Here is a 27,865-nt window from a genome sequence, read left to right as displayed (position 1 = left end):
AGCTAATAGTGTTGTGTGCACACCTGAAGTACATTATTTTCTTCCCTACGTCCTTGGTTGGTTGCTTACGCAAATTAATTTGAGTACGCAATGAAATTGAATAAGACTTTAGCTGCGCCTAGCTTAAGGGCAGGTGCATACTGGAATAACCTGTTCTGCGTTTGTCCAGTCTAAAGATGTGTCAAAACCGAAAGTAAATGTGGCTTAGACGCATTTTCTCAATTTAGGAAAGGTCAGAGAAAGGGTGAGTGATTTTAAGCTCTTAATACAATTAAAACGTATGTATTTGTTAATTAAAAAAATAACATAGGTTTAAATTGACGCGATTACGATTTATATTAACCTACCTGGTTTCATTTGCGTGACACACGCGCACCATTATGCAACTGATAATGTCTGATTTATGTTAACATTTCTTACCTTTTGTGGCTTTATATAATTATGCTTTAGAAGCCTAAAAGCGTTCAAACAGCAGCTATGTGCCTTTCAATTACCCGAGTAAGTCCAGGGTAACTGCGCAGCTTGATGAGCGCGCATTTTTGACAGGTGCGCAACGCTGATCTAATTAATTGATAAAACATCTCGCCAATCATTTCTGCTAAAAAAAAAACAATAGACACCATCAAAGAAATTCTATTGGTTTTGTTGGGAATTTTATTGGTTCTAATGGAATATGGCCCAAAACAGACTACATTGTATTGGTCTTTGTTGGTCTCGTATTAGTTCTATTGGTTTTATGTAATGGTTCTAATGGAATAAACACACTACAGTGTAGTGGTTTTAATGGTAAAAGCTAATGGTTCCTATTGGTATTTTAATGAAAACCATTAAAATTTTCTGTAATGGTTTTATTGTTTTTTTTAGCAGGGCTAAATTGTCTGTAATTGTTGACAAATTAATGTAACGCATATACAATTATGCTGATATTAATGAAAAAGCATTGTTGTACGTTATTTGATACATTCTGATAGCATTTTATTCATTTTGGTGACATTTCTGACCCCAAACGACACATTACACCAACACCAGATTACATTTTGTTAAGATTTGAAGGTATAGTTCGGCCAACAAAGATGTTGAACCCATGATTTGCTCACCCCCAGGCTGTCTGAGATGCATATGTCCATCGTTTTTCAGACAAACACATTTTCAGTTATTTTAGAAAATGTTTTTGATCTTTCAGTTAATTAAATGTGAAGTTACGGGGTCCACGACCTTCAAGTCCAAAAAAAGTGCGTCCATCCTTCAAAAACCAAATCCAGACGGCTCCAGGATGACAAACAAAGGTCTTCTGGGGGTGGTCCGCGCGGTGCTGTTGTGGAGATATCTATATTTAAAACTTTATAGATGAAAATACCTACCTTCCGGTGGCGTCGCCATTTTGGACTCCTCTGTATTCAGGAGAGAGTATTAGCATAGTGTACGCACTTTTCTTGGTGACGTATGACAAATTCGGAGGGCGGGGGCACAGAGCAGCAGCAGAGTAACCTCCGTAAACTGCGTAAAGCTCTGATCTTGAGTGCGGACGCGACTGAGATGGCAGCATTACCGGATGCGAGTTATTTTGGTTTATAAAGTTTTAAATGTGAATATTTCTACAACGAAACTGCACGGATTACCCTCAGAAGGCCTTTGTTTATCATCGTAGAGCCGTTTGGATTTATTTTCTGAAGGATGGATGCACACTTTTTGGACTTGAAGGTTGTGGACCCCATGACTTCACATTTGATTAACTGAAAGATCTATAACATTTTGTAAAATAACTGAAAATGTCATCGTCTAAAAAAAGATGGATATATGCATCTCGGACGCTTCGGGGAGAGTAAATCATGGGTTTAATATCATTTTTGGCCGAACTATCCCTTTAAAGGCTATTGTCCAAAAGCTTATCGAAATAGATGTTTATTTCACAGTAGCAGTGATAAATCATGCACTCTAAAACTGCTTTTTAACCCAGCATTGGCAAGCCCAGTGGATTGTAATTTAACCTATGCTGGGTTGTTTAAACCCAAAATGCTGGGTTGGTTTAACCAATTGTTGAGTCAAATATAAACATTTTCTGATATAATTAAACCCAATTGTTGAGGTTTGTCCCTTTTCGACCCAACACTGGTTTGAAAATAACTCAACAGTGTGCCTGGAGCAAACACACAGTTTTCAGGTATGCCTAATTGAGTATTGACATGTTCAAAAATAAAATAAAAACACAAAAAATGAAAGAGTGAATGTCTTCAAAAAATTTGTTTCAAAGAATCACTGTTGTTTTTAAATGTGCAGCTCCAGCAACAACTGATGTGATGGAAGGAAAGGAGGAGAGTCCTGAAGAGGATCTTAGAGATAGGTCAACATCTTCAGAACTCAGCTGTGTGTCTATGAAGTCTGATATGTCTATATTGGCTCCCCCTAAATTTAGTGATGAAACAGTGACTGGCAAACAAAGGTAAGAAATGTTGTTTAAAGCAACAGTATGTAAGAAATTAATTAATCATAAATTGGCCCTGATTTGTCATCAGTTGCAGCCCTCAACTGATGTTTATGTTTATTTGTCATGGCCACCAGTTTTGTGATTGCAGTACCAGTTTTGGCCACAATCCTACATACTGTTCCTTTAACTTGGTGGTACGCAATGCTATATTCATTCATTTTAGGTTTTTTTACATGTTATGTTTTTTTTTTTAGGAGGCACATTTCTACACCCCCATCTCCAGAACCCAGTTATGTATCTGTGAAGTCTATATCAACCCCTCCTACATTCAGTGCGGCCCTTGACCTCAGGTACAAGACCCTATACATTAATTGCAAAACACACAGACCTTAGCCATTATCCAGATGTATCTACTGTAAAATGATTCATAAGCCTAGAAAAAGTTTGGGACCAAGATATTGGTCATTTCCTTCATGGCTCAGGTCTCATTTTCTTTATAATATGTAGCCTACTGTGTCCTGCACTACTGTATATTGTGTTCTAAAAATGGCTGGGTTGTTTTTAACCCATATTGAGTAAATATTGGACAAAACACACCAGTGGGTTAAAAATTACCCAATGGTGGGTTGTTGTTACCCAACCATGGGTTATAATTCATAACATTGTTGACCTAATAGTGTTCTGTCGAGACTGTTCTCCAAAAATAACAACCCAATCATTCGTTTTTGCCAGCACCTTATTACAACGTCAAGATAGTGAGATAGATAATGAGATGAAAAACGTTGTCTCTCTGATTGGCCAGCTAATCTGTACGTTGTGATTGGCCTGAATACCTCTGACGTCAGCCGGAAATGTGGCTCTCCGTACCATGTTTGAAAGATTCGCTCACAATGCAATACTGACAGTTAATATCGTCTTTACCACTTTATCAATACGAACCAAATATGATCCAGAAAATGCAGATAGCACATCACATTCTATAGCTAACGTAATGATGCAACCGGTCACAAGACACATGAGACCAATGCTATTAGTATTTCACAATACGAGTGTACACCGGATCTGATATTTACAGCGGATTGTGATCACTATAGCATCTTTACTTCATATAAATCGATCGTTTGGCTGAATATTTTAAGTATTTTTTGAAAAAGGTTGTGACTGTTTTGTATGATGTGTTTTATATCATATAACAAATAAATGGGTAAATTATTTGCCCTAAATGTCTGAATAGTATAATGTGTAATGAAGGGGATTACGTTCTTGGAAGTTTGTAAATAACAGTATGCAAAAACACCCACACTGGTGCGCACTGCTTGGGAAAATGTATTTCCAAAACATTAAAAAAGTTAAAAACATGTCAACAGCACCAAGGAGGGTGTATTGCTGGAGTGACTGTCTGTCAAAAACAACAAAGACTTAATGGCACAGATCGCCCAAGACAAAAAGACAAAAGGGAACAGTTTGTCTCCTCAGCCTCTCACAAGAATGCAACCATGTTGGTCCCAACCTGTTGAAAACAGACAAAACACTTGTTAGAATGCAAGCAAAGACTTTATGCAAACAATTTATATTACATACACACAAATGTACCATCTAGTTTAATTGTCGTGAAATGTATACATTTCTGTTTTATTTCAATAACCTTGCAATATACCCTTTCTTCATGCCAATAACTCTGATTCACAGTAATTGTAAACAGTAAACTCAGATTCTGCCATGTCGCTCTACCTGGCAGTAAGCCCAATTTTCAGACTTGTCCTTATTACTTAATATAGCCAACGCTTTATTAGCATATATTATTATTATTATATGTAACAAATACCAGGCAGGACATTAACGCTTTTCACTCTATTCCTACTTGTAAACATGTCTACTTGCTAGTTCACCAACAAAATATTAAGGGGTGGTTTCCCAAATAATATAATATTTGTATAAGGGATTAACTTAAGCCAGGACTAGGCCTTAGTTTAATTGGAAAAAAATAACTAGTTTTAACAAACATGCCTTACGAACATATTATCTGTGTGCATTTAGAGGCAAAACAAAGGGCACTGGTGTATTTTAAAGGGGACATATCATGAAAACTTTTTCCATGTTTAAGTGCTATAATTGTGACCCCAGTGCTTCTATCAGCCTAGAAAATGTGAAAAAGATCAACCTAGTTAACTTAGTTTTGGTGAACCGTTCTCTGCAGGCATGTGAGGGAATGGGTCATTGAAATTTGGCTCCTATTGTGATGTCAGAATGGGATAATACCGCCCCCTTTGTCTGCACTATCCAACCACAGCACTGTCATTTAGTACAGAGAGAAAGAGAGAGAGAAAATAATTCACAGAACAACAGAGTTTCAATTACAACAAACCACCATCATTGTTATCAGTGTTTGCACTTCATCAGCTCATTTGCATTTTAAAGGACACACCCAAAAATGACACACTTTTGCTCAGGCCTACAAAGTGGCAATTTTAACATGCTGTAATTAATTATCTGTGTGGTATTTTGAGCTAGAACTTCAATTACGCACTCTGGGGACACCAAAGATTTAGTTTACATCTTAAGGTTTTAGGTTGCTTGCAAAGCAAAGTGTGCAATACTTCCATTACTTACATGTAGACTTAAGATTTTCTTCCCACTTTTGTAGACAGGAGTTGGAATATCATCATGGGGTTCTGTAGATATTAATGTTTAGTTTAAATTAGTAACTTTATTGTCATAATACTCAGCAAACAACTCTTGTATTCTCAAGTGTACCTGGAAGTGATTTGTTGATGTTCCTGGTTCATGGCTGGGAAGTTGCAGGATTCTGTCTGTAAAATCCAATGCCCAAGTTTCAAATAGCTTTTCGGCATGGTCAGGGAATAACACAGAGAAGTCTTGTGAAATCTGAAAATGACAAATCATGCAAGTGTAACCCCTTTAATTTTTATCCCAAACAAACACTTGTAAGCACTACTTTAAAAATGTGTACTGCCCCTTTAAGTGTGAGCTTGCGCAGAGAGTGCGTGCACGCTGGAAGGCAGAGTGTATGTGTAAACAGCAGGGAGAGAACGCATGCAATTTGAATTGAAAAACTGTGGAAGAGTGCTGAAGTCGAAAAGCACTTGTTGCTTTCTGTGATTGTTTACTGAGACATTCTGACTGGTTTTTGGTTCCTGGACAAATTGTTGGAGGATGTGATTGACCCCTGAATCATCTGAGTGGATTCTTCTGGATATCTCTTTGTCATTTTGCCCTGTGTTTCAACTCTTCCGCTCTTGTTCTTCTGTTCTTGAGAACCTGGAGTGTTATTTCTGGGAAGCGGTAGGACTGAGACATTATTTCATACACATTGCCCGGGACTGAGACATTTTTTTCCTTACATATTCCCCTGTATCCAAAGGAGAAGGAAAAACTGAACATTTAAATATTGGGGATATGCTTTTTGAAATACTTGGGTTATAATTGTACTGTTTATATTTGTTTCAATCTAATTGTCGATTTATTTTCATTACTTGAGTGTTTTTTGAAGTGCCAGAAGGAAAAAAAAGGGGAAACCATTCACCTATATTGCCACAATATATATATATTCCTGGCTAATTGTTCTTCGTGTGTGCCATTGATTTTTTTTATATATATTTCCATTCATGGTGTTTTCACATGTTCTTTGAGAATCAGAGTACTTGACTTGATTGACACGTGCCCTAAAAGCTCCTTGAACGAACTTAGAGGAACAGACATTTAGATTTAGATAAGCCCTGAGACAGGGGTTACATAATAAGTGGCGAGCCAGCCAGCCAGGAGCTTGGGAAAATTTCTTTAATTTCTTTTGAAGTCTTAATTATATCAGCAAATATATATTTTTAAAGATTTTCATTCATTATTCTAAAAGTGGGTTTTACACTTTAAACTTATTCTGAGTTAATTAGATATCCTAAGAAAAAGAATGGATCTTTGTAACCGATATAGGGTGCATGGGCAAAGTTGCTTGTATGTCACAGGGGTAGACAAAAACTGCACAAATGAAGATATAACAAGTTTTTTTGAAGTAAATGGGGAGATTGCAAAAATAATTAGGGTGCCTGATGAGCCAGATCAGCCCACAGGCAGAGTTCTCGTTCAATACTCATCTGAACGCTCAGTTCTAAGGATCAACCCTGATAGTCTCGGTGAACTGCCAAATCCTAAAGACCCCTCCATGACGTGGTGTGTTAGAACAGTCCGTGACTTATGTCAAGAAAGTTTGGGCAGAGAACTTGCATTGAGATACATGGAGGAGCTGAATGCTATTGCCGGCAGTGGCCGAGTGGGGTTCATGCTCGCTCTTCAGAATGAGCTCCAGAGCCTCCAGCTTGAATCAAATGACATGCAAGATGCTGAAGCAAACCCCCATACTACGGTTCGTAGCCCTGGACATGACAATTCTGAAATAGCCAATGTAGAGTCTGCCTCGGCCGAGTCAATCAGATCTCAGACAATGACTTCAAATGTTTCCCCATTGTACGTTCCAACTAAACAAATACATGTTGATGAAAGTATGATTAACCCACCTCATGTACAGAAGGTAGTTGTGGAGCATGTAATCCGTAACGAAACTGCTCACTCACCCTTGAGACATACCCGTATCCGCACGTTCTCCGGCAGGACCCCCAAGCCAAATGGGGAAGTTGACTATGAGACGTGGCGTGCCCAAGTTGATCTCTTACTTTCTGACCCCTTCTTCTCAGACCCTCAGAAAGCGAGAATGATTTTAGAGAGCCTGCTTAGCCCAGCAGCTGACATTGTCAAGCCCTTAGGTGTAAATTCTTCACCTAGCTCTTACCTCAACCAGATTGAATCTGCTTTTGGCATCGTAGAAGATGGAGAGGAGCTCTTTGCCACCTTCCTGAATTCAAATCAAAATGCGGGGGAAAAGCCTTCGGTTTACCTGCAAAGACTGAACACTCTTCTTACCCGTGCAATATCTAGAGGGGGAGCCAGTGCTGCAGACTCCCGTAAACATCTGCTTCGCCAGTTCTGTCGAGGGTGCTGGGATCAGCCCATGATCGTAGGACTTCAGCTTGAACATTGTAAAGACAATCCACCATTTTTTCCTGAACTTTTGCTCTCTGTGAGGACTGAGGAAGATAAAAGGGCAGCTAAGCTAGACCGAATGAAAAAACATCTTGGCAGCACAAAAGCAGCTGCGCATGCTCACTCTGTGTATGGCATACCTGTTAATGTAGAACTCCCACCTGAGTCAACAAATAAATCACAAGATGAAACTCAAAAGCTCAAAGGAGAAATAGCTGCACTGAAAAAACAAGTTGCGTACTTATCAAAGCAAGCTGAAACAAAACGGAGTGAAATAAAATCTGTGAAAGACTCTAACGAAAGTACAGTTACTGGTGAATGCCTGGTGGCCAGCTCCAGAGAGACATCTAACTCTATGGCCATGCCAAAACCCTGGTTCTGTTTCAAGTGCGGTGGGGATGGACACATTGCAATTCACTGCAGTGAAGAACCCAACCCTGAGCTTGTTCGTAAAAAGAATTCACAGCTGAGAGAAAGACGAGAGAAGTACAGGAAATTACATGAAACATCACAGTCTTTAAACTTGTAGCAGCCCCTGCTACGGGACATTCAGGAGCTGCCGGCACTCATACTCGTCCCACAATGATGTTACACGATACAGCCAATTATGCTGGAGAAACCCAAGCAAACAGGATTAAAGATGAACTTTTGCCAAAAAACCTTATTGGCCAACGTTGTGTTGCTTCTGTTCTTGTTGAAGGCATTCAGTGTGACTCTCTCTTAGATACTGGGTCTCAAGTTACAACTGTTTCTGAGACATTTTATCTGACATACCTTTCTTCTCTTCCCATCCAGCCTATTCATTCTTTGTTCGAGGTTGAAGGTGCTGGTGGACAGAATGTTCCATACCTTGGCTACATCCAAGTTGTCATAACTTTCCCCTGTACTGTCACAGGTATAGAGGAGGAGCTCTCATCCCTTGTACTCGTTGTTCCAGACTGTCACTTCAACAGTAAAGTCCCCCTGTTGATTGGAACAAATGTTCTTGACCGCTTGTATCAACAGGGCATAGAGAGAAAAGGGGCCAAGTTCTTACAAAACCCTGGTGCCAACCGTGATTATGCTTTGCTTTTTCAGCAGGTTGCTCAGAATTATGAAAGTGAGAGGAAATCTTTTCAAGTGAGCGCGTTAGGGAAAGGCCCCATCACTATCCCTGCCAAACAAGAGACATGTATCCCTGGTCAAGTGAGGATCAAAGACCTTACAAAAGATGTATTTGTTTTAGAGCAACCTGAGTCTTTTCCCTTGCCGGGTGGTCTTATTCTCGAATGTGCTGTGGTCAGTGTCCCATACTGGGCGCGTTCCAAAATCCCTGTCATCTTAAAGAACATAACTGATCATGACATTACTCTTCATCCCAAGCGTGTGATCGCTGAGATGTCAGCTGCTCATGTTCTACCTTTGAAGACTGAGCTTTTGTCTTGTTCTGCTCAGGTGCCATGTGGAAAGCTTGTGTTTGATCTTGATGATTCGCCGATTCCAGAGGAATGGAAAAAACGTGTCTCTGATAAACTCAATTCCATGTCAGAGGTCTTTGCAGTTGACGACTTGTCATACGGCCATGCTACCGCAGTAAAGCACCACATTAGATTACAGGATGAGACACCTTTTAAGGAACGACCTAGGCCAATTCATCCAAATGACAGAGAAGCTGTTAAGCAACACCTCAGGGAGCTCTTAGATGCTGGGATAATCAGAGAGTCTGAGAGCCCTTTCGCATCACCAATTGTAGTGGTTCGCAAAAAGAATGGACAAATCAGGCTTTGTATTGATTATAGAAAGCTCAACATGCGCACCATAAAAGATGCATATGCACTCCCTAACATAGAGGAGACGTTCTCTGCACTCAGTGGAGCTAGATGGTTCTCTGTCATGGATCTTAAATCAGGATATTATCAAGTCGAAGTAGCCGAAGAAGATAAACATAAAACAGCTTTCGTTTGTCCTCTAGGATTCTTTGAATTTAACCGTTTGCCTCAGGGTGTCACAAATGCACCTAGCACCTTCCAGAGGCTTATGGAGAAGTGTGTAGGAGATTTGCATTTGAATGAAGTACTCGTGTTTCTGGATGACCTCATTGTATTTTCTAAAACACTTGAAGAACATGAAGCCCGGCTCATAAAAGTGTTGACTCGTCTGAAAGAATGCGGTTTGAAGTTGTCTCCTGACAAATGTCACTTCTTCAAGTCCTCTGTCAAGTATCTGGGACATGTTGTAGATTCTGACGGAGTTCACACTGATCCAGAGAAGATCTCCGCTTTAAGAGATTGGCCTCGTCCTTCAACTAGGCGAGAGCTAAAATGTTTTCTAGGCTTTGCTGGGTACTACCGGCGGTTTGTCAAGGAATACTCAAAAATAGCAAAGCCACTAAATTGTTTGACTGCCGGGTATAATCCTCCAAGAAAAAGAGGAAAAGTTTACAAGAGAGAGAGAACAGACACTCCTGTTAATCCCAATGCCTTCATCGGTGATCAGTGGACAGTTGAGTGTGAAAATGCGTTTAAGACCCTGATTGAGAAATTGACATCCGCCCCAATCCTTGCATTTGCAAACCCAGAACTCCCTTACATCTTGCATACGGATGCCTGCAGAGACGGACTCGGAGCGGCTCTCTATCAAGAGCAGGAGGGCAAGCTTCGTGTGATAGCATATGCCAGTAGGGGACTTTCAAAGAGTGAAAGGAACTATCCGACCCATAAGTTGGAATATTTGGCCTTGAAATGGGCTGTCTGTGAGAAGTTTAGTGATTATCTTTATGGCACTGAGTTCACGGTTCTCACAGACAATAACCCACTGACATATGTGCTGACTTCAGCAAAACTGGACGCAGCAGGACACCGTTTGCTTGCAGCATTATCCACCTACAGATTCAATATAAAGTACAGAGCTGGATCCACTAATAAAGATGCTGACGGATTGTCTCGAAGGCCGCAGAATCCACCAGAGGAGGATTATGAGTTCCTGGAAGAGGAAAAGGCAATTGGAGACTTAAAACAGCGCCTATGTGAAAAAACTGAGGTGATCTGCCCTGAATTAATCTCTGCAGTGTGTGAACGTCATCTGCTTGTCCCTTTGAACAATGTTTCAGGGGTGTCGGAGCTTGTCGTTGCAGAATCCTTGGCTTTGAATGCGTCATCTGTCCCTGAAAGCTTCACCACTCCAGGTTACGAGACTATTCCTGGACTGACCCGTGATGAGTGGTACCAAGCTCAAAGAGAAGATTCAGCTTTGGGAACGGTAATTTCTTTTGTGGAACAAGGTCAGAGACCTAATTTCCGACACACCAAGCTTGAACCTCCTGAGGTTAACCTGCTCTTGCGGGAATGGAGCCGACTTGAATTACGTGATGGAGTGTTATACCGGAAGTGGACAACCAATGGGACTGTGTTTCACCAGCTGGTTCTGCCTCAGAAGTGCAGAGAGAAAGCACTGAGCGGCATTCATGATGAGGTGGGCCATCTTGGTTACGAGCGTGCCCTTGACCTAGCTCGTACTAGATTCTTTTGGCCGAAGATGGCAAAGGATATTGAAAATAGATGTTACACCTGTGAGAGATGTTTCAGGAGGAAAGCAAGCCCTCAGAAAGCTGCTCCTATGCAATCTATACAGACCTCTTATCCCCTTGAGTTAGTTTGTATAGATTATTTGTCTCTTGAGCCTGACAACCGTGACACCAGAAATATATTGGTTATGACCGACCACTTTACCAAGTTCGCTGTGGCGGTACCGACAAAGGACCAAAAAGCAAAGACCATCGCAAAAGCATTCTGGGAAAATTTCATTGTGCATTACGGGTTCCCAAGTCGCCTCCTTAGTGACCAAGGGAAGGACTTTGAATCGCACACTATTCGAGAGCTGTGTGCCCTTATTGGAGCTGACAAAGTCAGGACTACGCCTTATCATCCACGCGGAAACCCGGTGGAGAGGTTCAATAGAACTCTGCTCAGTATGCTTGGAACCCTTGATGAAAAGGACAAATATCACTGGAGAGACTTTGTAAAACCCCTTGTACATGCGTACAATTGTACACGGAATGACACCACCGGTTATTCCCCATATGAATTAATGTTTGGGCGGCAAGCAAAGTTACCAATTGATCTTGTTTTTGGCATCAGCCCTTCAAGTGAAACACACAAAACACACTCTGAGTATGTGCAGAAGCTACGAGAGCATCTTCAAGAGAGCTATGATTTGGCTGTTGCAAACTCTCGCAAAATGAACGCAAAGAATAAAGCAAGGTTTGATTTAAAAGTCAGAGCAGCTGAACTGATGTCTGGTGACCGGGTCCTCGTGAGAAATTTGAGTGTGAGGGGGAAACACAAGCTTGCAGACCGATGGGAAAGAACTGTGCATACTGTGGTCAAGAGAATTTCGAATAGCCCTGTATACATAGTGAAGCCAGAAAAGGGTGATGGTCCGCATCGTACCCTTCACAGGGATCTTTTGTTGCCTTGTGGTTTTTTGCCTGTGAGCTCAGAAGAACAAGGTTCTGAAAAAAGTCAGACTGCTAACAGGAAGTGTGGGGTGCGAACAAGAATTAATACTGAAATGCAGGAGGGTGAAGATTATGAGGTGCTGTCCAGTGATGAGGAAGAAGGTTACTTCCAAATACCCATTCCTGAAGTGTTTACCAGAGATCCCCTTGTTACACAAGTGAATGGTGGGCCACTTACCTCTCATGCTAATTCAGAGAAAACTCCCGGGTTATTGAACCCTCATGCAGCTGAGTTCTCTCCACATGTTTCGACTATCCCAATGACAGAGTCTGTCCAGCTTATGACTGAACCTACACATGAAGAATCTGAGGGTGGTACTGAGAGTACGCCAGTCAATTTGGTTTCAGAGCCTGTTGAGAATGCCCCAGATTATATAGCCATTGAGATCCCAGAGGAGATGGTATCAGATGCAGGGGCAGAACCTCACGAATTATTCCACGGTTCAGTTGACACTGAAACCATTCCCCTCAGACGTTCAGGGAGGGAAAGACGCCCACCAAAGACATTAGAATATGAGGAAATGGGAAAGCCCATATTGCTTGCACTTACTGCTTTTTTTGATTCCCTGGGAAGCATTCTCTCAGCTAGTCTTCCTGTCAATACGCATGCAGGGACTCATGCGGTTTAGAGGGGGAGAGTGTAACCCCTTTAATTTTTATCCCAAACAAACACTTGTAAGCACTACTTTAAAAATGTGTACTGCCCCTTTAAGTGTGAGCTTGCGCAGAGAGTGCGTGCACGCTGCAAGGCAGAGTGTATGTGTAAACAGCAGGGAGAGAACGCATGCAATTTGAATTGAAAAACTGTGGAAGAGTGCTGAAGTCGAAAAGCACTTGTTGCTTTCTGTGATTGTTTACTGAGACATTCTGACTGGTTTTTGGTTCCTGGACAAATTGTTGGAGGATGTGATTGACCCCTGAATCATCTGAGTGGATTCTTCTGGATATCTCTTTGTCATTTTGCCCTGTGTTTCAACTCTTCCGCTCTTGTTCTTCTGTTCTTGAGAACCTGGAGTGTTATTTCTGGGAAGCGGTAGGACTGAGACATTATTTCATACACATTGCCCGGGACTGAGACATTTTTTTCCTTACATATTCCCCTGTATCCAAAGGAGAAGGAAAAACTGAACATTTAAATATTGGGGATATGCTTTTTGAAATACTTGGGTTATAATTGTACTGTTTATATTTGTTTCAATCTAATTGTCGATTTATTTTCATTACTTGAGTGTTTTTTGAAGTGCCAGAAGGAAAAAAAAGGGGAAACCATTCACCTATATTGCCACAATATATATATATTCCTGGCTAATTGTTCTTCGTGTGTGCCATTGATTTTTTTTATATATATTTCCATTCATGGTGTTTTCACATGTTCTTTGAGAATCAGAGTACTTGACTTGATTGACACGTGCCCTAAAAGCTCCTTGAACGAACTTAGAGGAACAGACATTTAGATTTAGATAAGCCCTGAGACAGGGGTTACATAATCATTTTTAATAAAACTTCAATGTTAATTCATGTGATAATTAACGCTATATGGCCTAGCTTGTCAGTGTACTATAGCCGCATGTAGTAAATTGTGCTTCATCTGAAAGCAATTTACTATTAATCACACTTTACCGATGAGATGCACTTGACAATTTTATACAGTTAAATGTATAGTTTGGACAAAAATGATAATAAACCCATGATTTACTCACCCCCAAGCCATCCAAGATGCATATGTCCATAATTTTTCAGACAAACACATTTTCAGTTATTTTAGAAAATGTTTTAGATCTTTCAGTTAATCAAATGTCCAGAATCAAAAAGTCCAAAAAATGTGCATCCTTCACAAACGAAATCCAAACGGCTCCACGATGATAAACAAATGCCTTCTGAGGGTAATACGCGCTGTGTTGTTGTAGAAATATCCATATTTAAAACTTTATAAATGAAAATAACTAGCTTCCGGTAACACCGCCATCTTAGTCGCTTCCGCATTCAAGATGAGAGCGTATGCAGTTTATAGGGGGTTCTGTGCTGTTACTCTGTGTATTATTGTAATTCGCCTTGCTACACTGAAAAAAACAACTTGTAAAATTTACTTAAAAAAATCCTCGTAACAATTTGCACGAACTTTTTTTAAGTAAAATTTACTGCTTTTTTATAAGTAAAACTTACCTACTAAAATCAAATAAAATTTACTTAAAATTGCATGATAAAACATATGTTAAATAATTAATTAAATGTTACTTAATTATTTTATTTAGAAGTTAGATTTATTTTAATTGTTTAGGTAAAGTCTATTAGGTTTTTTTTAAAAATGTAAGCATTGCTGTCCTAATAATATTAAATAAATCGTATTTTCTGTTTGTTATTTTCTTTAACATATTAATATGGACCTAGTTCTTTTAAGTGTTATAAATGGCATTATAACACACAATTCATGACTGACAAGAAGTCAGTCATTGAATAAACTTGATTCGGAACAGAAACGCACACAAACTGTGTTTCTGACATGCATTATCAGCACTGTGGAGAGAATTACAATACAATGTTCTGAACAGGGTTCATGTAAAGAAACACTGATCACCTGAACGGTGACTTCACAAAATTATTATTTACAACAAAACAACATCAATAATATAAGAGCTTAAACCTTTATGACATTTTGCTAACAAATATTTAGGTAGTTAAAGTTCTTATCAGTTCTTATTCTGTGATAAAGCTTAAAAAATAAAAATATTCAGGCGCAAAGAATTGTGGGTATTCCTTACAACATGTGCAAATAAATGTAAGTAAATTTTACTTAGATTTTTTTAGTGTAATGGATTTAATATTTTTAAGTAAAATGAACTAAGATAAGCTAAAGTTTTTGATTAAAATTTACTTAATTATTTTAGGACTATGTGCAGTTACTATAAAACAGTTAAATAATACAAGAAAATATCTAATAAGACTTACTATTCCCACACAGTTCATTTTTTACATGAATTAATTGTGTATTTATCATCATTTTACTTAGGAAAATCTAGTTCTCAATATTATTCTTCTTATTGTTCTTAATATTATTATGTAGAAATTATGAGAGTTAATCTAATAAATATTACTACACCAAAAAGTTCGTTTTTTCAGTGTACCTACCTCACAAAACAGGCGAAATCTGAACAACCTCATTTTTCACATGCTTGCAGAGAATGGCTTACTCAAATTAAGTTACTGGGTTGATCTTTATAACCTATTTTCTAGGTTGATGGAAGCACCGGGGACCCAATTATGGCACTTGAAAAAAAACATGAAAAGAGTCTAATTTTCACGCTATGACCCCTTTAGAAATAAATTTTGTGAACCAGAGAAAGTAATATTGAGAAACGGCTATATGTATCTATTAAGTTTCTGTTTCAAAATGACCCAACATTTAACCCAACGAGTTGGGTTACACGAAAACTATCCAACACTGATAAAATAACCCAACAAAATAACTCAACTGGCTCAACACAGCAGTTGGGTTGAAAAAACAACCCAACGTTTCCAACAACCCTGCCATTTTTTGTGTATGTGTGTTCCAAAAACGTGTGTTTCTCTTGCTGTGTTTCTGTAGTGTGCAGAAGAGTGATCTGATCCAGTTTCACTCCGAATTATGTGGCGTATGTAATCAGGTTCTAAGAGCTCCGGTGTCTATCAACTGCGGACACAGTTACTGCAGCCAGTGCATCAACTTACACTGGAAACAATCAAGTGATTCACAAGACTTTGGCTGTCCCCAGTGCAGAAAGAGATCCAGAACACATCCCTTACTAAATCCCAGTGATCAAGGGTCTAGTTCTGCTGGTCTTGAAGCTGTTGTTGAGGTCATAAAGAAACACAAAATCAGCATGAAGCGCAAGTATGAGAGCTTATTTGAGGGAATCAAGCTACAAGATAATCAAACCCTCCTGAGACGACTCTACACACATCTGCACATCATAGAAGGAGAGAGTACAGGAGTGAATGAAGAACATGAGGTTTTACACATGGAGAAAAAAGACAAGACATTTCAAGGCACTGCAATTATCTGCAATGACATATTTAAACCTTCAAATGAAGTGAGATGTAGGGACAAGGAAAAGATTAGGAAAAGCATAAAGACTGTTGTTACTAAAGGCATCGCTGGAATTGGAAAAAGTGTCTCAGTTCAGAAGTTCATTCTTGACTGGGCTGAAGGAAAAGCAAACCAGGATGTAGATTTCATGTTTGTACTTCCATTTCGAGAGCTGAACTTAATTAAAGATGAACATTACAGTCTTCACAAACTTCTGCTGAACTTTCATCCTGAACTGAAAGGTCTGGACTTTAAGATATATGAACAATGTAAAGTTGTGTTCATCTTTGATGGTCTGGATGAAAGCAGAATTGCACTGGACTTTTCAGACGGTGATAAAGTTTCAGATCTGACTGAGACAGTGGGTTCAATGGGTTTGTTATTCTCAAACCTTATCAAAGGAAATCTGCTTCCCTCAGCTCACATCTGGATCACCTCCAGGCCAGCAGCATCCGGTCAGATTCCCTCTGAATATATTGACAGTGTGACAGAAATCCAAGGATTCAATGACGCTCAGAAGGACGAGTATTTCAGGAAGAGAATCGGCAACGAGCATCACGCCAGAAGAATCATCGCACACATTAGAAGAGTGAGAAGCCTGCACATCATGTGTCACATCCCAGTCTTCTGTTCGATATCATCCACCGTGCTTCAGGAATTCCTGAAACAAGATGAAAGTGCAGAAATCCCTAAAACGCTCACTGAAATGTACATAAACTTCCTGCTCATTCAGATCAATTTGAGGAACCAGAAGTTTGAGGAGAGGGAATCAGAGAAACTCCTGAAGTCTAACAGAGAAGTGATCTTAAAACTGTCTGAACTGGCTTATAAACAGCTGATGAAGGGTAATTTGATGTTTTATGAGGAAGACCTGAGAGAGTGTGGGATAGACATCACTGAGGCCTCCGTGTATTCTGGGATTTGCACTGAGGTTTTTAAGGAGGAATCTGTGATTCAAGAGAGGAAAATCTACTGCTTCATACATTTGAGCTTTCAGGAGTTTCTAGCAGCCTTCTTTGTGTTTTACAGTTATTTACGCAGCACAGTGGATGCACTAAAGGTTTTTGATTTACTGAATAATTTGCATAGAAGTGTAGTTGATAAAGCTCTTGAGAGTGAGGTTGGACACCTGGATCTCTTTCTTCGATTCCTGCTTGGAATTTCACTGGATTCCAATCAGAAACTCTTGCAGGATCTGCTTACATCCACAGAGAAGAGCTCAGAGAGTATCAAGAAAACTATTGCTTACATTAATGACAAGATTAAATATGACCAAGGTCTCTCAGCTGACAGATCCATCAATTTGTTCCTTTGTCTGCTTGAACTTAATGATCAGACCCTCAACAGAGAGATTCAGGAGTTTCTGACCTCAGAGAAACACTCAAATAAACTTTCTTCAGCTCAATGCTCAGCTATAGCCTGCATACTTCAAATGTCAGAGGAGGTACTGGACGAGCTGGACTTCAAAAAATACAACACATCAATGGAGGGCAGAAGGAGACTGTTACCAGCCGTGGTGAACTGCAGAAAAGCTCTGTGCGTATTTTCTGTATTTGACATTGTACTTCAAAAAGTCCACTTATTGATAGAAATTGTTTTTCATTAATCAGATGATTTGTACATGCTTGATCATCTTGAACATAGACTTCAGCGTCATTACACAACAATTACCAACACACCTGTCTCTGAACTTTCCTGTTGATTGATATTTTAGGATTACCTACTGTGAACTTACTGACAAGTGCTGTGAAACTGTGGCGTCAGCATTACAATCCCCAGATTGCCCCCTGAGAGAGCTGGACTTGACCAACAGTGACCCGCAAGATTCAGGAGTGAAGTTGCTGTCTGCTGGACTGAAAAATACAAACTGCAAACTGGAGATACTGAGGTACGTACTGATTAAAACTACCAAATGTTTATAAAAATCCATAATTTTAACTCTTTAATTGTCAAGTTCAAGTCAAGTGATTGTCAAGTGAAGTTACTGATTTGGGGAAAAACACCCAAAATGACAGATTTTCAGTGATTTACCTTTTTCACAGTCTTGGGCATGTCAAAGATTAGTGAAAGCAGTGGCTTTTAGGCATTTTTAGTTTTTGTGCAGCATCAGATTTATTTTTTCTCCCTAATTAGGTGTCTGTGGCTGTTTTTGCCCCATTGACTTCCATTATAACCAAATTTTTTGATTGCAAAGCCATGACACCATATAATCATGCATTCTTGATTGTTGGTGGGTTTTTTTGCAAAGAGGTAAAATTTGGCATTTTTACTGTTGCCCTCTTCACTTCTGAGCTACTGGTGCCTGCTGGTGTCTGTGGATTTGTGTCTGGAGAGACAGCCACAGGAGATTGAATCTCTCTCACCAGTACAGCATCAACTGGTGCACAAGGAAGTTGCTCCTCAATACTAACCCTTACGTTACATTCTGGTTTCCATGTTTTGTGGGGACATTCCATAGACGTAATGCATTTTATACCATACAAACTGTATATTCTAATCCCCTAACCTACCCCATTCCCTAACCCCAACCATCATAGAAAACCCTTTTCCTACTTCACATTTTCAAGAAACATCATTCTGTTTGATTTATAAGCTTGTTTCCTCATGGGGACATCAAAATGTCCCCACAAGGTCACAAAAACACTGGTATTCCTATCTTTGTGGGGACAATTGGTCCCCACAACGTGATAATTACCAGGTACACACACACACACACACACACACACACACACACACACACACACACATTTTACCTATTTGCAAAAGGAAAAACCACCAACAATCAAGAAGTGTGTGATGTCATGGCTTTGCAGTCGGGGAATTGCGTTGTGATGGAGGTCAGTGGGGCAAAAACAGTAAATGACGGAGATTTTTTTTAAATCCGATGCTGCACAAAAAATCAAAATGTATCAAAGCCAATGCCTCCACCAACCCCCGACATGCCCAAGACTGCGAAAATGGCAAGAAAAATCCAGTTCAAAATCACTTAATATATAATTAAAAATCAGTCACTTTGTGTTTTTTCCCCAAATCAGTGACATCACTTAAAGAGTTAAAATCATGGCATTTTTATAAACATTTGGTAATTTGCTCAGTACAAAAAAAAACAGTTGAAAAAATATTAATCTGATACATTTTTACAGCCGTTTAATTTAGTGGCTGTTAACAACCCGAAAGGGTAGTGAATTTGAACAACCCACAAGGGTTAAGACATTTGACAGGTTAGGTGTGCTTTTTACAGAAAAATAATGCATACCTGTGAAACATTTCTCAACCAATCAGAATAAACCATTCAACAGACCCGAAGTAAGGAATAATTGATGACGGGCCACCGAACTATAAGAAAGTAATGCACACCCAAGGTGGTAATGCGGCACGACACGAAGCGGAGTGCCGTAACACCGCGGGTGTGCATTATTTTCAAATAATTCGGAGGACCGGAGTCAATTATTCCTCTCAGTTACGACAAACATTGCTCTGGTGCCTATTTTAAGACATTTGACAGGTTAGGTGTGCAGTTATCAAAAGTAATGCATACCCACAGAACATTTCTCAGCCAATCAGAATACAGCATTTAACAGACCCGTGGTATAAGGAATAAAATACAATATGTAAGCAGTCCAATATAAAACAAACATATTAAATTATAGAATATAGTGTATATAGTTATTATCACATGTCATAATTTATAATAAATTAATGTATTTAGTAAAATGTCATAAAACTGGGGCGCCAGGTTTGAGAACCACTGGTTTAGATGATTCGACAAGTCAACAAATCTTTTTCACAAAGAAGATTCTCCTTTAATTTACACAAAGTTCCAAATTTGGGCAACTACAGACCCATTTTAAATCTGTATTAGGGCTGTGCAAAAAATCGCTTGCGATTCCCATACGTGTTTCCTTAGTAAAGCCGGTTCCTTGATTAATAGTAAATGGCCATCACCTGCTTTTAGATGGAGCGGCATTTACTATACAGAGCCGTAGTTTACAGAGAAGCTAGGCAAAATCGCATAGATTATCATTAGAAATGGTACCATTAAGCACCACACTGTAGAGATTTAAAGGACTGCACTCGTAAAGCCCGAGATACACCGCACGATTATTGGCTGTCCCAGGCGAAAGATTGCCATTGTGAAAAAAATTGATTTCTGTGATCGTGGCTCTTCATCGGTGGTCCTATGTCGTACAATGAGAGAGGTTCAAAGACGGCCGTTTTCCCGGTCTTGCGTCCAAAGATAGCCTACGATAGTTTTCTAACGGTGTCAGAAACTCGGCATGATCCCCACACAGTGTGTTTGCTGCTACGACCTGCGCGCTGGCATTTGTTTACCACGAGCGCATGCTGGTGACGTTGCGCTAACGTGTGACGCAGCCGCAGAAGCTTCCGTGTCATCATCGTACAGTCTACATGCCTGTCATACCCGAGTTTAAATGACCTTGTCGCACAGTTTGATAAGGTGATACATTAATACAAAGATCAAATAAATAAATAATTGATCTGTTTACTCCCTATGTAGGTTATCTGGCTGTATGGTGACAGAGAAAGGCTGTTCTTATCTGGCTTCAGCCCTAAGATCAAACCCCTCACACCTGAGAGAACTGGACCTGAGCTACAATTACCCAGGAGATTCAGGAGCGAAGCTGCTCTCTGATCTACTGAAGGATCCCAACTATAAGCTAGAGAAACTCAAGTATGAGGCATATATCTATACTGTTCTTTTCTAATATACACCTTAATTAAAGGTTTTGTGTTGAATATTAGTTATGCTAAATTAATAGCATTTGGTTTTATATAGTTCATTTGGTTAAACATAGTTCATGATGAATTGAAGGGAAACCTGTTTGTAAAGTACAGTCTTTATACTGTAGATCAGCGCTTTTTGTCTTTTCGTGTTTTAGATCATTTACTTGTGTCTATCTTTTAGCATGGAACATGGAGAGCCCTCAAGGATTAGAAGGACCCAGCGGAAATGTAGGTCTACATACACACTTTGAATTATTTTCTCTGTTTTTTTATGTGTGTTAATAATGTTCTCTGTTCTTGTGTGCAGATGCCTGTGATCTCACACTGGATCCAAACACAGCACATCCTCGTCTCATTCTGTCTGATGGAAACAAAACGGCTACACGTGTAAAAGAGACACAGGCGTATCCTGATCATCCAGACAGATTTGAGCACTATGAACAGGTTTTGTGTAAAGAAAGTCTGACTGGACGTTGTTACTGGGAGGCTGAATGGACTGGGCAGTGGACTCGCATATCAGTGTCATATAAAGATATCAACAGGAGAGGAGGGAGCGAATGTCTTTTTGGACAAAACGATAAATCCTGGAGTATTTCCTGCACTGGTGAGGTGTTCAACGCCTGGCACAACAGCAAACCCATTGATGTACGTGCTCCCTCAGCCCCTACCAAGGCAATAGGAGTGTATTTGGACCGGCTGGCCGGGACTCTATCCTTCTACAGCATTTCTGGCACAGACACACGTACACACTTACACACATTTTATGCTACATTCACTGATCCGCTTTATGCTGGATTTAGTATTTTTGACTCTGCAGTGACTTCTGTGTCAGTTGTGAAACTCTTGTAAAAACAGCAGGGTTACTGTATAGAGACAACTGGATGAATAGAATAGACATAGGCTGGATCCCAGGCCGCCTGCTTCCATACTATATAGTATGCAAAGTAGCGCTTTTTGCATACTGTATGGTATGGAGGTAGGCGGTTTGGGATTCAGCCATAGAGTAGAAAAGACAAAGACATAGATATAGAGTAGAATAGACATAGAATTAGAGTAGAATAGACATCGGTCTTTGAAGGTGGCAGCCTCCGAAGTCCACAAAGAGAACTGAAATGAGAAGGTCTAGCCTTCGGCGGACCAATAATTTGCGTCACTTGCTAACATAGACTGTAAAAAAAGATGGACTACGCCCGTTTGCTCTCTTCCATTGGTGAAAAGTGAAGCCGTCAGTGTCTTTGTTTGTTTGTTTTATTTGACAATAAAAGTTAAAACAAATACAATCAAGCCCAAAAGACCCGTTCATACACATCTTAAAATAAACTGTCGAGGATAAAATACACAAAAAAGCCTCAGGCTTATTTCCATTGTGGTCCTCACAATGGAAACGATACGGCGCTGACATCTTGGGTCTTGAGTCTGCGCAGTAGCGATGTCGGGACCAGTCCTGCACAGTAGTGAGCAGGAAGTAAAGCCGCGAAAGCAAGGCAATATCACAGCTGTCAATCATGACCTGACACCACCGTTTTTATAGCATTAAATAACTAACTAAAAACAAACTTATTTTAAAAACAAACATTTGAATTTACATCAGCGTGATAAAAACTACTAGCCTGGGTGCCAGCCGATCTTAGCCCCGCCCACAACATTTTGAAAACGGGAAGATCGGTCTGGGGTTTTTCCGTTGAGGAGCTTCGATGCGAGACCCAAAGCTGGTCGACCAATCAAATTGTCAGGGCGGGCTTTATACGATGATGGACAGATGATCAACGTTAATGTAATCAACCACGTCACCAAAGAGCACGTGTGTTGAATCTGTTTACAACTAAATGGCTGCCGCTGTAGAATTCAAATGTGTGGATTCTGACATTGACTCTGTTCTAAAAGATATCGTCAGAGCATTGATTTTAAAAGAGGAACAGAGAAACGCGATCAAGACATTTGTTGATCACAAAGATGTTTTTGCCGTCCTTCCTATGGGATTCGTTTCATTTATCAGCTAGCTCTGATGGTCGCTATGAAGACGGGACATGAAAACCCTATCGTCATTGTTGTTTCTCCTTTGGTCGCACTTATGGAGGACCAAGTTAGAGAAGCAACTGAAATGGGTATCACGGCGATGCAACTCGGCGTGCATGACGAGATGGATACAATTAGCGGTCGTTGCCAGCATCTTTTCGGAAGCCCGGAATCGTGGCTGCTGAATAAGTGGAGGGACATGCTAGGCTCCGATATTTTTTGAAGCCAACGTAATGGGTATCGTCGTGGATGAAGTTCACCTAATGTACAAATGGTAAGAGATAGTCTTACTGTATGACTTAGTAGATACTTAATGTTGTATTACATAGTTGTAAACATAGTAGGTGTTGATGTACGTTTTCTAACTCAGACTTAGTATAAGCACAATGTTAGTGTCATTGTAGCGAAATAACTAGCAGTTCGGTCAGGCTGCCAAAGACGCAATTTCAACATACTTCATACACTCTGTTGCTCTGATTGGTCATAGGTCTATCCAATTGAGTGCAGAGGCATTTTTTCGGTTGAGACAAATTCTGACTAGAATTGAGTATGACAACGTCAGGCTAAAAAACTACAGTAAATGACAGAAACCAGCTCCGGAAAAAAGATAATGGAAGTGTTGTTAAAGTGTTTAGTTGGTCTCAAGTCCCATTGAATAACATGGGGAGGCGAGGTTTATGACCTATACTGGGACCAGTTACTGGGGGGCGATCGAGATGTTTTGGCTTCACTTTTCAGGGCTTGTGCGGCACGCTTGCTTGCTACACGTCCCCCCCCCCGCGCCTGTCAACAGGACAAGGCGGAGATGTTTCTAACTTATTAGAATAAATATGGAACCAGAAAAAGATTAATTTATTTGAAAAATATGACACGTTGATGTAGATTAAACTAACCAACAGTATATCAAATTAATCAACCTTAGAAATATATGCAACATACACAGAATAATATTAACACAAAACATAACTTCTAATACTAAAAAAGTGACAAGAAAAATGTTTTTGCTAAATACACACTTTTATTTAATAAAGGTTTTAATTGTTTATTTTAGAATATCCAGCTGTTATATTTAGCCGTTACAGGCATGCAATGAATCTTCGGATAGCCTATATATATATATATATATATATATATATATATATATATATATATATATATATATATATATATATATATATATATATATATATATATATATGTTTATATGTGTATGTATGTATGTATGTATGTATTATAATATATTTATTATTTATTTTTAATTCAATTTGTACATTCAATAGAGTTGCTAAATTCTTATTTTTAAATCAGTTTTGATCAAAAACTCGATATATATACTAAAATATAAAATGTTATATTGTTATGTTGTTCTTTTTTTCATTTCTATGTCCTAGCACCCTGCAGATGGCTGAAGCCTTAATTTCCTGTTAGGTCAGGGTACCAGCGCTATCTCATGGCAATTCGTATGTATTTTACGAGGTGGCTAATTCTAACAATTCGTACGACCACATTTGTACATTTTTGTACGATTTGCTTTTGCCCCTGTGACGTTGGGGTAAGGGTTTCATTTTTGTAGCCAACTCGCAAAATGCGTACAAATTCTCATGAGATAAGGCTGCCTTATTTTGAGTAAGGAAAATTTGAGTTTGATTGACTTTGTCCTCTCTCACTGTCTTTGCTTTTCTGAAATTGTTTATTGGCATGTGAAAAATTAAGCGTTTAACAGCCTGTGATGTAATATTAGTTAAAATTAGTTTTGAAATAAATAGTCTGATTATTTAAACTTTTCATGCTTGGATTATTAAAATATATGAATAACGTGCATTCAAATATTGCTTGGAACTTAACTTGGAAATGGAATGCAAATGCATTTATATTGCTTTACTTTTCTTATTTGTGGAAAATTTGTTTTAACATCCCTTGTGTGAACAAAGACACACAACAGTAATCAGGCATTATGAAAGATGGTGGCAGGTCCAATTTTATGGAATAGACCTGCATATAGACGTACATTTGACACATGCTACCTACCTAACATTGTAGACCAGGTATACCTCTTTAATGCACCTTGCCTCACTGCATATCGTACATCAGGACTTTGAGGAACATGATATGCCCTAGCCCCCAAATTCCTCAAATCCCATCCAATTGTGCACAGGGCTATCACGATGATTAAATAATCGTCTAATCGCGATTGTTTGACCTCATCGTGATGATTTTAGATCACCACAATGATTGCACTTTTCTTTAAAAAGCATAAGGGGGAGCTGCAGCGCCTGTATAAACGAGACAATATCAGATGGTGCTCCTTAACTGACAGTGTAATGCGGTACATTGCAAAGCCATTAAATACAGTGCAAAACAGAGCATTTAAAGAAATGCTGCAAAACTTTGTTAAGCAGTATGAACTGCCAGGTAAAACATACACCGAGGAAAAGAAGTATTTGAACACCCTGCTTTTTTCAAGTTTTCCCACTTTGAAATGATGGAGGGGTCTGGGGTTGTCATCGTGGGTGCGTGTCCACTGCGGGAGACATAATCTAAAAAATATCCATAGATCACAATGTGTGATTTTTGACTGTTTGTTTGTAGGATGCAGCTGCAAGTAAGTATTTGAACACCTGTCTATCAGCTACAATTCTGACCCTCAAAGACCTGTTAGTCTGCCTTTAAAATGTCCACCTCCACTCCATTTATTATTTTAAATTAGATGCACCTGTTTGAGGTCGTTAGCTGCATAAAGACACCTGTCCACCCCATACAATCAGTAAGAATCCAACTGCTAACATAGCCAAGACCAAAGAGCTGTCCAAAGACACTAGAGACTAAATTGTACACCACCACAAGGCTGGAAAGGGCTATGGGGAAATTGCCAAGCAGCTTGGTAAAAAAAGGTCCACTGTTAGAGCAATCATTAGAAAATGGAAGAAGCTAAACATGACTGTCAATCTCCCTGAATGAGGCTCCATGCAGTATCCCACCTCGTGGGGTCTCAATGATCCTAAGAAAGGTGAGAAATCAGCCCAGAACTACACAGGAGAGGAGCTGGTCAATGACCTGGAAAGAGCTGGGACCACTGTTTCAAAGGTTACTGTTGGTAATACACTAAGACGTCATGGTTTGAAATCATACATGGCACTGAAGGTTCCCCTGCTTAAACCAGCACATGTCCAGGCCCGTCTTAAGTTTGCCAATGACCATTTGGATGATCCAGAGGAGTCATGGGAGAAAGTCATGTGGTCAGATGAAACCAAAATAGAACTTTTTGGTCATAATTCCACTAAATGTGTTTGGAGGAAGAAGAATGATGAGTACCATCCCAAGAACACCATCCCTACTGTGAATCATGGGGGTGGAAGCATCATGCTTTGGGCGTGTTTCTCTACACATGGGACAGGGCGACTGCACTGTATTAAGGAGCGGATGACTGGGGCCATGTATTTCTCAGTTAGAGCATTGAAGATGAGACGAGGCTGGGTCTTCCAACATGACAATTATCCGAAGCACACAGCCAGGTTAACCAAGGAGTGGCTCTGTAAGAAGTATATCAAGGTTCTGGCGTGGCCTAGCCAGTCTCCAGACCTAAACCCAATAGAAAATCTTTGGAGGGAGCTCAAACTCCATGTTTGTCAGCGACAGGCCAGAAACCTGACTGATCTAGTGAAGATCTGTGTGGAGGAGTGGGCCAAAATCCCTCCTGCAGTGTGTGCAAACCTGGTGAAAAATGAAATGTTTGACCTCAAACAAAGGCTACTGTACCAAATATTAACATTGATTTTCTCAGGTGTTCAAATACTTATTTGCAGCTGCATCATACAAATAAAGAGTCTAAAAAAATCATATATTGTGATTTCTGGATTCTCCCCAGACCATGTCTCCCACAGTGTACATGCACCTACGATGACAATTTCGGACCCCTTCGTGATTTTTAAGTGGGAGACTTGCAAAATGGCAGGGTGTTTATATACTTATTTTCCTCACTGTACATTTTCAAAACAGCAATTCCAAATTTAGGGAGGTGAATGATGCTATTCTATTGTTATTTTGACGGGCACTACAGACATGTGGTCCGGTATTAATATGACCTTAGTAGGACTGGCTACTGTTTAAGGCCTGTTCTGGTATAGTTTGATTGCATTTTTATTTTCAGTAATTTTTCAGACACTTTATTGTGTTTATTTCTATGAATAATTTTCCATTTTTGAAAGATCTATTCATTAAATAAATACTTTTAAATATGTGTTATGTTTTACTGCCAGGTAAACCTTGCAAAATATTTAATTTAATATCAATTAATAAGCACAACAATGTGTAAAAACTATTGCACGAACAAAAAGAAAATTAAATGTCAAAAACAGACAATAAATTGTCAAAAACCCAAAATAGGCAATAATTGTCATAATGGTCACAATTTATTAGACAATAAACCGTCAGCCAAATTTCAAAATCGTCCCATGGCCGTCCCAGGACATGAGGGATCTGTTGCTGAAATCTTGGTGAAGGACACCACAGGACACGTTCAGAAGTTTTTTAAAGTCCATGCCTTGGTGGGTCATTCTGAGAAAGGAAGATACAGCCCCTTCAAGTGTTTTTGCAATAAATGGAGTGGGACTCTCTATAAAACAAGGTGGGGTTATTAAGCAATGTGTGACCAGTGGGTTCTTGAGGTGCCATTAAGCAGGGAGTGCCAGTGTGTGTTTGATATGGCTTGTAGGAGATGGAAGGTGATTGGGCCGAGGGGTGGTGTTGGTTTTGTACATACACTAATTCCCAAAAACAATACAATACAGTAATATAATAAAAGCTGAGAGTATAATAAAATAAGAAAGTCATGTTTAACAGAAAACTATGAACTGCTCAAGGGCTTTACAAACTTTCAAGAAGCACTGTGCATATTGAATGGCCTCAGGATGAGCAAATTAACAGCAAATTTTCTGGATGTGTCCCTGGTTCTTTGCTGGTTTAACTAGCAGCATGCTCACTCTTTTGCAAGCTACATACAGTTATAAAGTGGCCAAAACTCTACCAACAAACCAGCCTGACCAGAACACAGGTGTAGGCGGGATTATCT

The 27,865-nt window shown here is 39.5% G+C and overlaps 1 protein-coding gene and 1 long non-coding RNA gene across 2 annotated transcripts; one reads left to right on the top strand and one right to left on the bottom strand.

Annotated features, from left to right (window-relative positions):
- Positions 1-140: 140 nt before the first annotated feature.
- LOC129441847 (protein NLRC3-like) lies at positions 141-21,675 on the top strand. Its single transcript, XM_055201569.2, has 8 exons — positions 141-244; positions 2,278-2,440; positions 2,680-2,775; positions 15,556-17,571; positions 17,750-17,923; positions 20,555-20,728; positions 20,963-21,009; positions 21,089-21,675. Exons 2-8 carry the CDS (start codon positions 2,298-2,300, stop codon positions 21,628-21,630), a joined length of 3,192 nt encoding a protein of 1,063 aa, XP_055057544.2. The 5' UTR covers positions 141-244; positions 2,278-2,297; the 3' UTR covers positions 21,631-21,675.
- LOC129441848 (uncharacterized) lies at positions 2,790-5,326 on the bottom strand. Its single transcript, XR_008643680.2, has 3 exons — positions 5,180-5,326; positions 5,036-5,097; positions 2,790-3,935 (listed from the first exon to the last, which is right to left on the bottom strand). It is a non-coding gene; the product is annotated as an uncharacterized lncRNA (long non-coding RNA).
- Positions 21,676-27,865: the final 6,190 nt, after the last annotated feature.

This window comes from Misgurnus anguillicaudatus, chromosome 2, assembly GCF_027580225.2.
Source record: "Misgurnus anguillicaudatus chromosome 2, ASM2758022v2, whole genome shotgun sequence".
Taxonomy (NCBI): domain Eukaryota; kingdom Metazoa; phylum Chordata; class Actinopteri; order Cypriniformes; family Cobitidae; genus Misgurnus; species Misgurnus anguillicaudatus.
This window is presented reverse-complemented; position numbering and strand designations above follow the sequence as displayed.

What these genes read in the sequence shown, in the direction of transcription:
- LOC129441847 (XM_055201569.2), top strand. Translation starts at nt 2,298, where the DNA reads ATGGAAGGAAAGGAGGAGAGTCCTGAAGAGGATCTTAGAGATAGGTCA. An exon ending in ACAGTGACTGGCAAACAAAG is followed by an intron (nt 2,441 to 2,679) that starts GTAAGAAATGTT and finishes TTTTTTTTTTAG; the next exon opens with GAGGCACATTTCTACACCCC. An exon ending in GTGAACTGCAGAAAAGCTCT is followed by an intron (nt 17,572 to 17,749) that starts GTGCGTATTTTC and finishes TTGATATTTTAG; the next exon opens with GATTACCTACTGTGAACTTA.